General features: G+C 40.3%; 1 protein-coding gene across 2 annotated transcripts in view; it reads left to right on the top strand.

Moving 5' to 3' along the window:
* SSH2 (slingshot protein phosphatase 2) overlaps positions 1-15,244 on the top strand; it is a 216,621-nt gene that overhangs the window by 76,155 nt on the left and 125,222 nt on the right. For both annotated transcript variants that reach the window (XM_079798860.1, XM_079798858.1), the window contains one exon: positions 9,135-9,178. In XM_079798860.1, the coding sequence (XP_079654986.1) occupies positions 9,135-9,178 (44 nt within the window). The remainder of the gene's footprint in view (positions 1-9,134; positions 9,179-15,244) is intronic.

Raw genomic sequence — 15,244 nt, 5'->3', positions numbered from 1 at the left:
GATCAAAAGCGGCACACCCAAAGGGAGATTTCTGCAGGCACCAGACCCTGCTGGGGCAAATTCCTCTGCATGGGTTTGATCCTCATGGTTAGTCAGACCAAGTCAATCTTACCCACAGATGTGCCAACAGCAATCAAGATTCAACTACAACAGGAAGGTTCACATAACCCACACAAGGGACATTCCTGGAGCACCTAGCTCAGATGATCAGGGAGACTGTGCCATTGAGCCCCACAAGACATCCATATAAGGCCATGATACCAAGACCGGGAGGCATCGCAGATCTACCTAATACACAAAAACAATTACAGTGAGGCAGACAAAATGAAGAGACAAAGAAACATGCCCCAAATGAAGGAACAGGAGAAATTCGTAGAAAAAGACGTAATTGAAATGAAGGCAAGCAATCTCCCAAATACAGAGTTCAAAACAATCTTTAAAAGGATGTTCAAAGAACCTGCAAAGTTTCTGTTGAAAAATCAGCTGATAGTCATATGGGTACTCCTTGTAGGTAACTAACTGCTTTTCTCCTGCTGCTTTTAAGATTCTCTCTTTGTCTTTAACCCTTGCCATTTTAATTATGATGTGTCTTGGTGTGGGCCTCTTTGGGATCCTCTTGTTTGGTATTCTCTGCGCTTACAAGAGAACTAAAGAAGAAAGCAAGTCTATTTCTTTCACCAGGTAGGGGACGTTTGCTGTCATTATTTCTTCAAATAGGTTTTCAATATCTTGATCTCTCTCTTCTCCTTCTAGCACCCCATTATGTTAATGTTGGTACACTTGAAGTTGTCCCAGAAGCTCCTTATACTCTCTAAATATTTTTGGATTCTTTTCTTTTTACTCTTCTAAATTGGTGTATTTTTGCTTCTTCATATTCCAAATCATTGATTTGATTCTCAGAAACCTCTACTCTGTTGTTGAATCCCTGTAAATTATTTGTTTCAGTTAGTGTATGCTTAATTTCTGACTGGTCCTTTTTCATGTCTTTGAAATTCTCACTGAGATCCTTGAAATTCTCACTAAGTCCCTTGAAGCTCTCATTAAGATCCTTGAGCATTCTTATAACCATTGTTTTGAACTCTGTATCTTGTAGTTTATTTGCTTCCATTTCATTTAGTCTTTTTCTGGAGATTTCTTCTGTTCTTTCATTTGTGACATGTTTATTTGTCTTCCCATTTTGGCTGCTTCCCTGTGTTTGTTTCTATGTATTAGGTAGAGCTGCTATGTCTCCTGGAATTTGTAGAGTGCCCTTGTATAGTAGGTGTCCTGTAGGGCCCAGTGGCTCAGCCTCCCCAGTCACCTGAGCTGGGCACCTAGGTGTGCCACTGTGTGGGCTGTGTCCACAGTCTTGTAGTTGAGCCTTGATTGCTGTTGGCATCACTGGGAGGAATTGACCTCCAGACCAATTGGCTGTGAGGATCAGCTGCAACTACAGTGGAAGAGTAGCTGTGCAGGAGACACCCAATGGAGCAGGACTTGCTTCAGTGGGGCTTTGGTGCTCACTGAGTCTGCCCCATGAGTATGTTGCTCATGAATATGTAGAATTGTAATCTGGTATTGTCTAAAACTGTCCACCAGGTGCTTTGGCTCTAGGGCCTCCCAGGAAGTGCAAAGTCAGCCACTGCCTGGGGCTTCCCGGCAGGAGCTACAAAGTGATCTGCAGGTGGCTGCTACTTGTGTTGGGCTTGGAAGAGCCCACATGAGGCCAAGCTGTGAAGCTAGGCAGACTGCTTCTAGTGCCAGGTCTTGGGCCTCTTATTGATAGGTACAGAGTATGCGGACACCAGCTGGTGCTTGTTTGAGAGATTTTAGGAAAGTCTGAAGCCTAAGCCAGGACAGGCCATTCATATGGAAAAGCTTCTGCAAACAGCTTGGGGTGGGGCTTTAATTGTATGGGGCAGGGTCTCAAGGAATCACCAGGGCAGAGCAAACAGTGTGAGCCAGGCAATGGAAACTCAGATATGGCTGCCAATTAGCTCTGCAACAGGGGGAAGTCGCAACATAGGAACAATGACCCCTACAGGTACTCCTGTCAGGGAGAAAGCCGCCCTCAAGTTCTTGCTCTGATGCCAGACAATCCAGTTCCTCCCTGTATGTCCCTGGATCCCCCTAGCCACTGCCCCAGTGCTGGAGCTCAAAGGTTAGTGAATTTGTATAAGTTCATGTGCCGGCCCTTTAAGAGGAAGTGCCTGTGTCTCCAGCAGCCTCCATGTCACTCAGCCACAATCCTTGCTGGTCTTTACAGCCCAGAGTTACAGGGACTTCTCTTCCCAGCACTATAACCCTGGGTCTAGTGTGGGGCTGGGACCCCTTGCTCCTCACAGAAGGCCTCTGCAACTGAGATATCCTTCCCGGTTAAAAAAAAACGCCACATGTGGGTGTCAGACCAGCCCATTTCACACCTCCACACCTCCTACCAATCTCAATGTGCTTTTTTCTTTACTTCTCTAATTGTAGGACTTCCATTCAGCCAGATTTCAGATGGTTTTGAATGATGGTTGTTCTGTATTTTAGTTGAATTTTGAAGTGGTTGTGGGAGGCAGCAAGTACCAGCCTCTATCTTGGTTCTCTCTCTTGCTTTCTTCTTTAGTTCCCTCCCTACCCACTATCTTGGGATATAAGTACCAAAGTCAGATTCTTAGTTTAGAGGCAATTGGTTATAGCAGAAATATAGACCTGAGTTCAAATTCTGCTATACCAAAAATTGGCTTTGTGACCTTGAGCAAGTCCTATAGGGTTTTGGTACATGTTAAATAAAATAACATAAAGTTACTTAAAGCCCATAGTGATGCTCAATAAATGTTATTCATCTTTGTACATGCAACTGGTTTTGGTCCCTTGTGCCCTCTAAGGAAATATCAAGGGTGTTTTTGCTTTTTACTTTTCTACATGCTCTCATCACAATTCTCATTGGTAGAAAAATTCACCAAAGAGCTGAAAATAATTTGAATTATCCCCCTTTTGATCTGCTCATTTTTAAAGTATCCCCTTTTTTATCTGCTCACTTATATATGAGGGGAAGGATATGAAGCTAACAATGGCCCATAAACATGTAAGAGGGTGTTCAACCTTATTAGTAATGAGGGCAAGGCAAATTAAGACAATAATGAGATAAACACTATACAGGCAAAAATGAAAACATCTGATGATTCCAAGTGTTGGCTAGGGTTTAGATTAATTAACTCTCACTTCTTCCTGGGGGGAATATAAATCAGCACAGCCACTTTGGAAAATAATTTGGCACTATCTTATAAATTTGAACCTTTATTGACTCTACAACCTTCTAATTCCACTCCTAGGTATATATCCTGTTGGCATTCTTGTGCATGCAGACCAAAGGACATGTACAAGAATGTGTATAACAGGCCTGGCCAGGGTGGCTCGGTGGCTAGAGCATCAGCCTGTGTATCGGAGGGTCATGGCTTCAATTCCTGGTCAAAGGCAGTTACCTCAGTTGGACATTCATTCCTGGCCCTGGTCGGGGTATATGTGGGAAGCAACCAATCTCTCTCTCTCTCTCTCTCTCTCTCTCTCTCTCTCTCTCTCTCCCCCTCTCTCTTCCTTCCTCCCTTCCTTCCTTCCATTCTCTCTTTTAAAAAAATCAGGAGGATTCCAAGATGGCGGCCAGCAGGACAATAGTGAGAGAGAGTGAATGAGTGAGGGAGTGAAAGGGGAGTGTGTGGATGTGTGGTGTGTGTGTTTGTGTGAATGAGGGAGGGACAGCTAGATCTCACAGAACCTTCGAGGGCTGGCGGACCTGGCTCACATAGCCGGGCAGCCTCTGCTACTGCTGTAATCTCTCCCAGAGTGCGCCATCTTGAAGGGGAGAGCTGCTGTGACTGGGAGTCCAGCCTCACCTCCACCCAGGGTGCTCTCAGACACCACCCAGAATACTACAGCCACTCCTGCTGCCTCGGCTGCCGACCCATGGATGCCGGGACCCCAGCCTCCCAAGCTGAGAGCTCCTGTGAGTTCCAGAAGGCACTCCCCTGCCTCCAGCCAGATGCCTTAGACCCAGGCACCGAGACCACGCATATGAGCAGCTGAGCCTTACGCATCAGCCCCAGGCTCAGCAACCACGTGCGTGAACAGCCAAGCCTTACATAGCAGCCCCAGGCACCGAGACCACTCCAGCAGCTGCGTGAGCAGCCACCGCCCACAACCACTGGAGGAGCAGCCACCACCTGCAACCGCATGAGGAACAGCCTCCCTGTGACCACCCACCGAGGAGCAGCCGCTGCCCACAACCATGCGAGGAGCAGCTGCCCCACAATCAGCTGCTGCCCATGACCCCCAAGGAGTAGCCACCACCCGTGACTGCACAAGGAGCAGCTGCCCCGCAACCACGCAAGGAGCGGCCACTGCCCATGACCACGCAACCTACCACCAAGTCCACCGCTACAGCTACAAGCCCCGAGTGACTCGACACCTAGATCCTTTGGTGAGAGCAAAAATGGGGAGACAGAAGAACAACCCCCAAAGGAAAGAAAAGGAGGAATTGCCAGAAAAGGAACTAAATGAAATGGAGACATGCAATATGTCAAAAATAATTCAGAATAAGGGTCATACAGTTCATAAACCGGATGGATGAGAAAATCAACAGCCTATGTAAGAATGAAGAGGAAATAAAAAGTGATACAGCTACAATAAAAAACAATATGGAAGCTTTCAACAGTACACTAGGAGAAGCAGAGGACAGAATTAGCGAATTAGAAGACAGGGAAGCAAAACACACCCAATCTGAACTACAATTGGAGAAAAAAAATCAAAAGACAGGAGGAGAGCCTGAGGGAGCTTTGGGACAACATGAAATGAAGCAACATACATAAAATAGGGGTGCCAGAACGACAAGAAGAGGAGCAAGGGTTAGAAAACCTATTTGAAGAAATAATGTCAGAAAACGTTCCCGATTTGGGGAAGAAAAAGTCACACAAGCACAGAGTCCCAAACAAGATGAATCCCAAAAGACCAACACCAAGATATGTCATAATTACAATGGCAAACATTAACTACAAAGAGAGAATCTTAAAGGCTGCAAGAGAGAGACAAAGTTACCTACAAGGGAGCTCCCATTAGATTATCAAATGATTTTTCAACAGAAACACATCAGGCCAGAAAGGAATGGAAGGAAGTATACAAAGTGATGCAAAGCAAGGGACTGAATCCAAGAATACTCTGTCCAGCAAGGCTATCATTCAAAATTGAAGGGGAAATCAGAAGCTTACACAGACAAAGAAAAGATAAACAATCCAAACAAAAAATGGGTAAAGGACCTAAATAGACACTTGTCAAAAGAAGATATACAGAAGGCCAAGAGACATGAAAAAATGCTCAGGCACTAATCATCCGAGAGATGCAAATCAAAACAACAATGAGGTACCATCTCAAACCTGTCAGAATGGCTATCATCAATAAATCAACACACGACAAGTGCTGGAGAGGATGTGGAGAAAAAGGGACCCTCTTGCACTGCTGGTGGGAATGCAGACTGGTACAGCCACTGTGGAAAACAGTATGGCGTTTCCTCAAAAAATTAAAAATGGAACTTCCATTTGATTCAGTAATCCCACTTCTAGGAATAGATCCGAAGAAATCAGAAACACCAATCAGAAGGATATATGCACCCCTATGTTCACAGTGGCACAATTTACAATAGCTAAGATTTGGAAAGAGCCTAAGTGCCCATCAACAGATGAGTGGATTAGAAAACTATGGTACATCTACACAATGGAATACTACACTGTTATAAAAAAGAAGGAATTCTTACCATTTGCAACAGCATGGATGGAACTGGAGAGCATTATGCTAAGCGAAATAAGCCAGTCAGAGAAAGATAAATATCACATGATCTCACTCATTTGTGGAATATAATGAACAACATAAACTGATGAACAGAAATAGAACCAGAGTCATAGAAGCATTGAACAGACTGTCCAACCTATGAGGGAAGGCGGGGGTGAGGGGGTAAGAGATCAACCAAAGGACTTGTATGCATACATATGAGCATAACCAATGGACACAGATGGGGGGTAGGGGTGAGGGCATGTGCTGCGGGGTGGGAGCAGCCAGGGAGTGGTCAGTGGGGGAAAAAGGAGACTTATGTAATACTTTAAACAATAAAGAATTTAAATTTTAAAAAATCAATGGAAAAATATCCTCAGGTCATTATTAACAACAAAAAAAAGAACAAATTAAAAAATAAAGTATTAAAAAGAAAAGAATATGTGTAACAGCATGGCTGATGTCATCAAAAATTGGAAACAATCCCATCTATCTATGTAGAATGGATAAACTTTGATATAGTCATATAATGCAATCTTTTACCCCAGTAAAAATGAACAAACCATAGTTATATATAATAAGTGGATGAATCTTGTTAGTATAGTAGTTAGCATATTGAGAAGACTACATACAGTTTAATACAATTTTTAAATTCCCAAAACAATCAAAATTAAATAATATGTTGTTTACAAATATAAACATATGTTTTTAAAAAAACAGTGGAATAAAAAATAATGTAAAGAGGTTGAACCAGTAGGTAAATTAAAATGAAATTCTAAAAAATATTCATTCCTGGCCAGTGTGGCTTAGTTGGTAGAGTATCATCCCATGCACCAAAAGGTTGCCAGTTTGACTGCCAGTCGGGGCACATACCCAGGTTCAATTCCAGGTCCAGGTGCATATAGGAGGCAACCAATTGATGTGTCTCTCTCACACGATGTTTCTCTCTCTCTCTCTCTCCCTCTCTCTTCCTCTTTCTCTAACAAAATCAATAAAAACATATAAAAACAAAATAAAAATATTCAGATAATACAAAAGAAAGCAGAAATGGAGGAATAGAAGAGTAAACATATAGGGGATAAACAGACAATAAATAATAACATGGTAGACACAAATCTATTTAATTACATTAAATGTTAATGGACCAAACACTATAATTAAAAGGCAGAGATTGTCAGAATGGATAAAATAAAGCAAGATCTAACTATATTCTGTCTATAAAAGACATTCTTTAAAATATAAAGAGATTAAAAAATATACCTTGCAAACAGTGAGTAAAAGTCTGGAGTGGTTGTATTAATATCAGATAAAATAGATTTCAAGACAAATAGACTTACTGGAAAATAAAGCAATCTTGAAAAAGAAGAATCAAGTTAGAGGATTTATATTTCCTTAAAAACGTACTAGAAACTATAGTAATCAAGATGGTATGGTATTGACATAAAGATTGACCAATAGGTCAATGGAAAAGAATAAAAAGCTAGAAATAGACCTCACTTATATTGTCATTTGATTTTTTACAAAAGAGACAAGTAATCCAATGGGGAAAGGGAAGTTTCAACAAATGATGCTTAAAAACTGGATCACCATATGTGAAAAAACAAAGAACCTCAACTCCTACCTCACACCATATACAAATAGGGCAAGGGTGACCAGAAACAAATATAAAATGTCAGAGAGAAAATGTAAGGAAAATTTTAGCACCACAGTATCATTAATTCTCTTAACTTTTTTCACTTTTCCTTCATATTAATATTCTTTCTCCAAGAAAAGATCTGTGAAATACCTTAACACATAATAATTTCTAACCTAAGCTAAGGAGAGATAAATGATATGCTTTTCAAGGTGTTAGAAGGCAATACTTTATCAGTTTTACTTCTAGCTTCACTATAGGAGTTTCCTAGGGCAACTTATTTCTTTCCTCTTTGTGAAATTCAGTTTCTTTATCTGTAAGGTATTCACACTTAAATTTAAATTGCCATAGGGTGAGAGCAGCCAGAGCACAGCAAGAACACAGTTGCTACTTCTGAATCCTGCTAACAACTACATCAATTGTCAGGGCATGTTGCTTCTTGAACCCTGCTTGCCACACGAACTGTTGGGTCTGGGCCCCTCTGCCAGGCGCTGGACCTTCTTGGGGCACTGGGTGGTAGATGGAGTTCTTCACTGCAAAGTCCCATACAGGTAGCCACACACCGGCTGATGAACAAATACGTCTTTCCTACAAAGAGGCAGGAGCCTCTATACCCACAGCTATTATCTGAACAGCTGCACGCTACCTCTGGACCTCTGCCTCACATTGCAGTGGCACCTAAGCTCTCCCTTAGAGCTATAGCCTCAGGAGCCTCTCCAGCCTCTTTCACCTCTCCCAGCCTTTTCCCCCTTCATATCGCAGCAGCACCAGCCTTATATCATAGCTGCATCCTCTGTGCCTGCCTTTTCTCCCCAGCACACTGGCTGGTCAGTAACCTACTTTAATACTATTTAGACAAAAGAGGCGTCTTGCCAATAGTTACATCAATCATTTTGGCTACAGAAAGGTACATGTGAGCATTGTACCGTGAGATTGCTGTCCTTGCACCTGTGTATGGCATCTTAGCCTTGAACATTCTAACTAAGATTCCCATGTTAGAGTGGTCTTGGCCATACTAACAAGGCCTTCACTCTAATTGGCCTTGAGTATCTGACGAGTCTGGCATGGTTCCCACACATAGGTTATAACACACCCAATTATTTTATGTGCCACTAAGAAAAAATAAATATTGCAGGCAAACTATGATTCAGTAATTTTTTATCACATTGATTTATCCTAAGTTATATATGTTAGAATCAGTGAAAATATGGACCATCAACCTTTTGAGTTTATAAGAAATAAGTAGGACAAAGTGTTGAGGAAGATGCCTAACAGTTATAAATACTTAGTAAGTAGTAGCCATTATGTTGATGGTAATGGTGATTTGATAATGAGCACTTTGTGAAGTGGTGCTCATTGTTTAGGTTGTTCTTTGGGGGTCAGAATCATTAATAGGTCATTGTGAATTTGAAGTAGCATAAAAACATATGTAACAATAATATAACATCTTGAGTTGGTTTTTAGAGGTAATTCTTCAATGATTAGTACTTTGTTATCAATTAAATTTGTAGACTATTTTTAAAGTTGTCTTCAGGAATAACTTCTATTAATATATATCAACCTCTCCTGGGTTAAAGTCATTTTTTATAGAGAATTTAGTTCAAGTACACAGCATGAAAACGGTGTTCCTACATGTAAAGCTTAGTAAAATTTCATTGTTGATATTGTGATATGAGACCTCAGGTTGTAAATTGTTTTTCTCGTTTTCCTGTCTATACAGGAGGCAGACAGTGCAGAGGAGGAATGCCGGTCACAGCCCAGGAGGTATGTTTATTCACTATAATCTATAGCTTTTCTTTTTGTTGTTGTTTTTCTATTACAGTTTACATTTAATATTATCCTGTATTAGTTTTAAGTGTATAGCATAGTAGTTAGACAATCATGTTCTTTGCGGAGTGGTCCCCCCATATTTCAAGTACCTACCTGGCCCCATACATAGTTATTATTATACTGACTATATTCCCTATCCTGTAATTTACATCTCTGTGACTGTTCTGTACCGTAATTACCAATTTGTACTTCTTCATCTCTTCACCTTTTCACCCAGCCCCTCAACCCATCTCCCCTCTGTCAACTGTCAGTCTGTTCTCTGTATTTGTGAGTCTATTTCTATTTCATTTATTTTATCCTTTAGATTTCACTTATACGTGAAATCATATTGTATTTGTCTTTGCCTGATTTATTTCACATGTATGGCCATATCCTGTAGCATTTCTGTAATTAATGTTCTTTCTCTAATTTTTCTTCAGTCTTTTCATATTAGCTTATCCTGCTTTTCCAAAATGCTTAATTGGTCTCTCAAAATAGGATTGCTTTAAGAATTCAGTTACTGATTCAGATTTAAAATGGTAGATTGCATTATGTTGTACACTTGAGACTAATATAATTTTGTATGTTAATTATGCCTCAGTAAAAAAATAAAATGTTAGATTGCTTTTTTAAAAATGCAGAAAGGCCATTGTTGGTCTAGTTTTGGCCCAAGTCTTCAGAAGTATCTTGAGTAATAAAAAAGCTAACTTTCCTTACCTTTTAAGAAAATATCAACTGAAGAACATTTCAACCTTCAGCTTTATACTTATGTTTGTCATTCATTTTGATATTTTTCATTTCCTAAGACTGGTTAATATTTTACTTTCTAAATACAAAGGTTATACTGAGTAACATCCCCAGTACTTTCAAATACAATGACACTCACTCACTCGGAATAGTGGGCATATTGTTATAAGGGTACCAGTAAAAGAAAAAAATTATGCTGCCATTTAAAGAAAAAAATTATGAGACATCCAAGAAGTATGAGACATCCAACATTTATATTACCTCCTTTAAGTAGTTTTTAAAATCAACTCCCTCCCACAAGAAAGAGTCCTCGCAAATTCTACATGGTCATTTAAATGTTACCAAAGTTGTGTCCTCTGAACTCAATCACATGAGCCATTCTGGATGATACAGGGAAAGGGTACAATAAGCATGCTCATTGTGGAGAAGCTGGCTAAAGGAAATGCTTCCTTAAAGATGAACTACCAGGTGTTTGTTGATATAGACCTCACTCTTATAAACTACAACCTAACATAAAAAGTTCCTTTTCCTCAGTAACTAAGGTTATTGGCAATATTTTTCCTGTCTTGGTTATCACAAAAATTTTGGCTTAAAGCTTCATGGCGCTTAGGGAATATCTGATAGTGAAGTGTCTTTTTTTTACATAGGGTTAAAAGATAGAAACCAGAAGAAATTTTAGCTGAATGCTTACCAGAGGCATCATAATCTTATTTCCATTAGAATGAAAAAGAATTCCAAAGGATTCTTAAACTTTCTAGTAGACCAAATTTAAAGGTCTCTGGGTTAATATTAAGCTTTACGTATTGGCTTGGCATCTATGGAGATAATTGTTGTTCCAAAAAATTACATAATGATGAAGCAGTGAGGTCTATTTTATTCACAGCACCTAATTGTCAAGCCATTTATAACCACAAAGACCCCTGTTTAAAAAATTCTTGCTAATAAATCATTAATATGACTAGCAGAGGGTATTTATAGGCTTCTTCTAGTCAAAAGAAAATGATTATGTGTAAAAATAAGAAATAAAGAAAAATGTAGTTGCACTCATTTTAAAAAATCAAAATTTACTTTCCTGTTGTAATTTCTTACACTGTGTGTTTCCCAGGCTATTTCTAACTCTAATTGCTTTAGTCTGACTTAAAGCAAAGAAACTTCTCATGAGTGTCAGATGAATGCCCCTTGTAGCTAGATGGTATGTAAGAGGTTGATTTTTGTATACTTGGCTACTACTCTGCCATTCTCCATCACTTACCACAGAATAAACAAGCATTGAGTTAGCATCTCTTGATTGAGCATGCCTAAACTCATCTTGTCAATTTGTGGGTTCAATTGTGGTTTGTAGTAGGGAATTGAAGAGTAAATAGCATATCATTAAACTAATGCCAGTTCCAGGTAATAAAGAAGATGTTGCATTAATGATCTCTTATTTTAACCAAATGCCATTTATTGGAAAAGTCATAAGTTAAAAGTACTTTTAATATAATTAGACCTAATCATGATGCCTTTAAAAAACAATGAAAAGACAACCCAGAAAATAGGAGAAAATACTTGAAAATCATATACAGGGCTAAAGTCCAGAATATATAAAGAACTCTTACAACTCAACAACAAAAGACCCAAACAACCTATCTTAGTCAGCTCGGGCTCTTATAATAAAACTAGAGGCCCGGTGCACAAAATTCATGCACGGGGGTGTTGTCCCTCAGCCCAGCCTACACCCTCTCTAATCTGGGGCCCCTTGGGGGATGTGCCACTGCCGGTTTAGGCCCAATCCCGGGGATCGGGCCTAAACCAGCAGTCGGACATCCCTCTCACAATCCGGGACTGCTGGCTCCTAACTGCTCACCTGCCTGCCTGCCTGATTGCCCCTAACCACTTCTGCCTGCCAACCTGATCGCTCCCTAACCACTTCCCTGCTGGCCTGATTAACACCTAACTGCTCCCCTGCCGGTCCAATTGCCCCCAACTGCCCTCCCCTGCTGACCCGATCGCCCCCAACTGCCCTCCCCTGTTCACTCCCAACTGCCCTCCCCTGCCAGCCTGGTCACCCACAACTGCCCTCCCCTGCCAGCCATCTTGTGGCGGCCATCTTGTGATGACATGAGGACAGCCATCTTAGGTGGCCCTCTTGAGATGATGTCACACGAGGGCATGACGCCACCTAGGTTTTTATTATATAGGATAACATAGACCTAGTGACTTAAACAGCAGGCATTTATTTTTCACTTTCTGGAGGCTGGAAAGTCTAAGATCATTGTGTAGGCAGATTTAGTTCCTGGTGAGAGCCCTCCTTCTGGCTTGTAGACAGCTGTCTTCTTGCTGTGTCCTCCCATGGCTGTGAGAGGGTGCTCTGGTCTCTTTCTCTTTTTATATGGCCACTAACCCTATTATGGGGGCCCTACTTTCATGGCATCATTTAACCTTAGTTACCTCTCAAAGGCCCCTATCTTTAAATACCATCACATTAGGGGTTAGGGCTTCAATGTATGGAATTGGGGGGACACAAACATTCAGCCCATAATATTCAACCCCTCCCCTCCCCCAATATATGTCCTTCTCACATACAAACTATATTGATTTCATCCCAACAGTCCCAAAAGTCTTAACTCATTCTAGCATCACTCTACATCTCAAAGTCCAAAGTCTCATCAGATATGGGTGAGACTTGGGGAAGAATCCTTTTCCAACTATGAACCTGTGAATCCAGGTAAATTATGTACTTCAAAATACAATGGTAGGACAGTCATAGAATACACATTACCATTCCAAAAGGGAGAAATAGGTAAAAAGAAGAGGTAACAGGCCCCAAGTAAGTCCAAAATTTAGCGAGGCAAATTCCGTTAGATCTTAAGGCTCAAGAATAATCCTCTTCGGTTTGGTACTTTGCCTTCTGGACCTATGGGGGCAGTGATTTTTTTCAGGAGTTACTGGGGTGGTGGTATCATCCCCATGGGGCAACCCTGCACCTTTGGCTCCCTTGAAATGCTACCCGTGCTATGTTCTATAATAGCTGACCTACATGACATTCTTCTGGGTGGTGGTACTGCCCTTTGAACCAAGGTAGAGGCAACCTTGTCCCTTGGACTCCAGTCCTGTGGTGGGAGTAGCAGCCCTAATGATCTCTGAAATTGCCTTTGGGGTCCTTCTTCCTTTTTCTTGAAGAGTAATGCATGTTCATACTTCCTTCATTTTGAATCATTTTCTTTATTTTCTTCAGTCTCAGGTGGCAGTATTTCTGCTGATAATCCCAATCCTGGCTTCTGTTTAGATGGCCGATTGGTTCACAAATTAATCTCCTTACAAATAGTTGGCCACCATACACTTCGTATTCACTTAGGAACATGCTCTATTGTTTTGCAATATGGACAAGCTGAAAATTTTCCAAATCCTTAAGTTCTTTTTTGCTTCACAATTCCTTCTTCAATTCATTTCTCTCTTTTTGTATTTTACTATAAGAAGGAAGAAGGAACTAGGCTGCTCCTTCAACACTTTGCTTAGAAACTTCCTGTACTGAATATCCAGTTTCATCTCTTACAAACTATACTTTCCTCAAAATATTAGAATACAAACACCATTCAGCCAAGTCCTTTGCTGCTTTATAACAAGGGTTGCCTTTCCTCTATGCCTGTACCATATTCCTCATTTCTGTATGAGACCTCATCAGAATGACTTTCACTGCCCATATTTCTGCCAACATTCTATTCATGATTATTATGTAGTCTAAGAACTTGGAGGGCTTTTTCTCCAGCTCTCCTCTTTTCTTTCTGAGTTCTCACCAGAATTGCCTTTTAACACTCCCTTCATGGCAATCTCAGCTTTTTCTAGCACACATTTCAAAATTTTTCCAGCCTCTACCCCATTATCCAGTTCCTAAGCCCCTTCCACATTCTTAGGTATTCATTATAGTAGCACCCTACTTCTCAGTACCAAAATCTGTATTAGTCAGGGTATCCCAGAGAAACAGAATCAATAGGAAATATATAGATAGATTTGTTTTAAGGAATTAGCTCACACATTATGGAAGCTGAGAAGTCTCAAGGTTTGCCGGTTGGAGACCCTGGAGAGCTGATGGTGAAACTTCCAGTCTAAGTCTGAAGTCAGGAGAAGACAAATGCCTTAGCTCAAAGATAGTCAGGCAGAGAGAGTGAATTCTTTCTTACCTACCCACATTGGAGAGGGCAATCTGTTTTACTCAATCTACTGTTTCAAATATTAATCTTATCCAGAATCCCCCTCAGAGACATAATGTTTAACCAAATACCTGGGCATCCTTAAGCCTAGTCAACCATAAAATTAACCATAACACAAACTCAATTTGAAAATGGGCAAAGAGCCCACCCGATGTAGCTCAGGGTTGAGCGTATACCTATGAACCAGGAAGTCACAATTGGATTCCCAGGCAGGGCACATACCCATGTTTCAGGCTTGATCTCCAGTAGGGGATGTGCAGGAGGCAACGGATCAATGATTCTCACCTATCTCTCCTTCTCCCTTCCTCTCTAAAATTCATAAAAATATATATTTCTAAACATCAGCAAAGAACTTGAACAGACATTGCTTCAAAAAAAGTAAACAAATGGCCAATAAACGTATGAAAAGTTATTCAACATTACTAATCATTAGGGAAATGCAAATCAAAACTACATGATACCAACTCACATCATTAGGATGTCCACTACTGAAAAAAAAACAAAATAATAAGTGTTGTTGAGGATGCGAAGAATTTAAACCCTTGTGCACTATTGATAGGAATGTTAAATGATTAAAGAATGGTGAGTCTTCAGAAAATTAACAATAGAATTACCATATGATCCAGCAATTCCACTTCTCGGTATTTACAAAAAGGAATTAAAAGCCGGGTCTTGAGAAATTTGTACACTCATGTTCATTGCTGCACTATTCACGACAGCCAAGTTCTTCATCTTTCAAAATATGAGGACAGTAACTGTGTCTTTTATCTCAGTATCCACAGCAATTAGCATGTAGTTAGCACTCAGTAAATGTTTGTGGAATGAATAAATGATAATAAAATAATGTTGACATATCTACTAGAAATGATAGTTTTATTAGAAATGAATCAGGGCATGTCTTTGTGTAAGATATAGTTTCACCATAGTATTGTGTTACTAATTCATTCAATTTGTGGGAAAATCTTTCCTCCAGATCTGTCTCTGATACCTCATCAAGTTTTCTTTATCCTTGTTTATTTTTTACTTTTGAGATATGATTTCATTTAATTCCAGCCTATTTGATGAAATAATTTGTTCATGGATT

Source organism: Cnephaeus nilssonii (assembly GCF_951640355.1).
Source record: "Cnephaeus nilssonii genome assembly, chromosome: 19".
NCBI classification, from domain to species: Eukaryota; Metazoa; Chordata; class Mammalia; order Chiroptera; family Vespertilionidae; genus Cnephaeus; species Cnephaeus nilssonii.
This window is presented reverse-complemented; position numbering and strand designations above follow the sequence as displayed.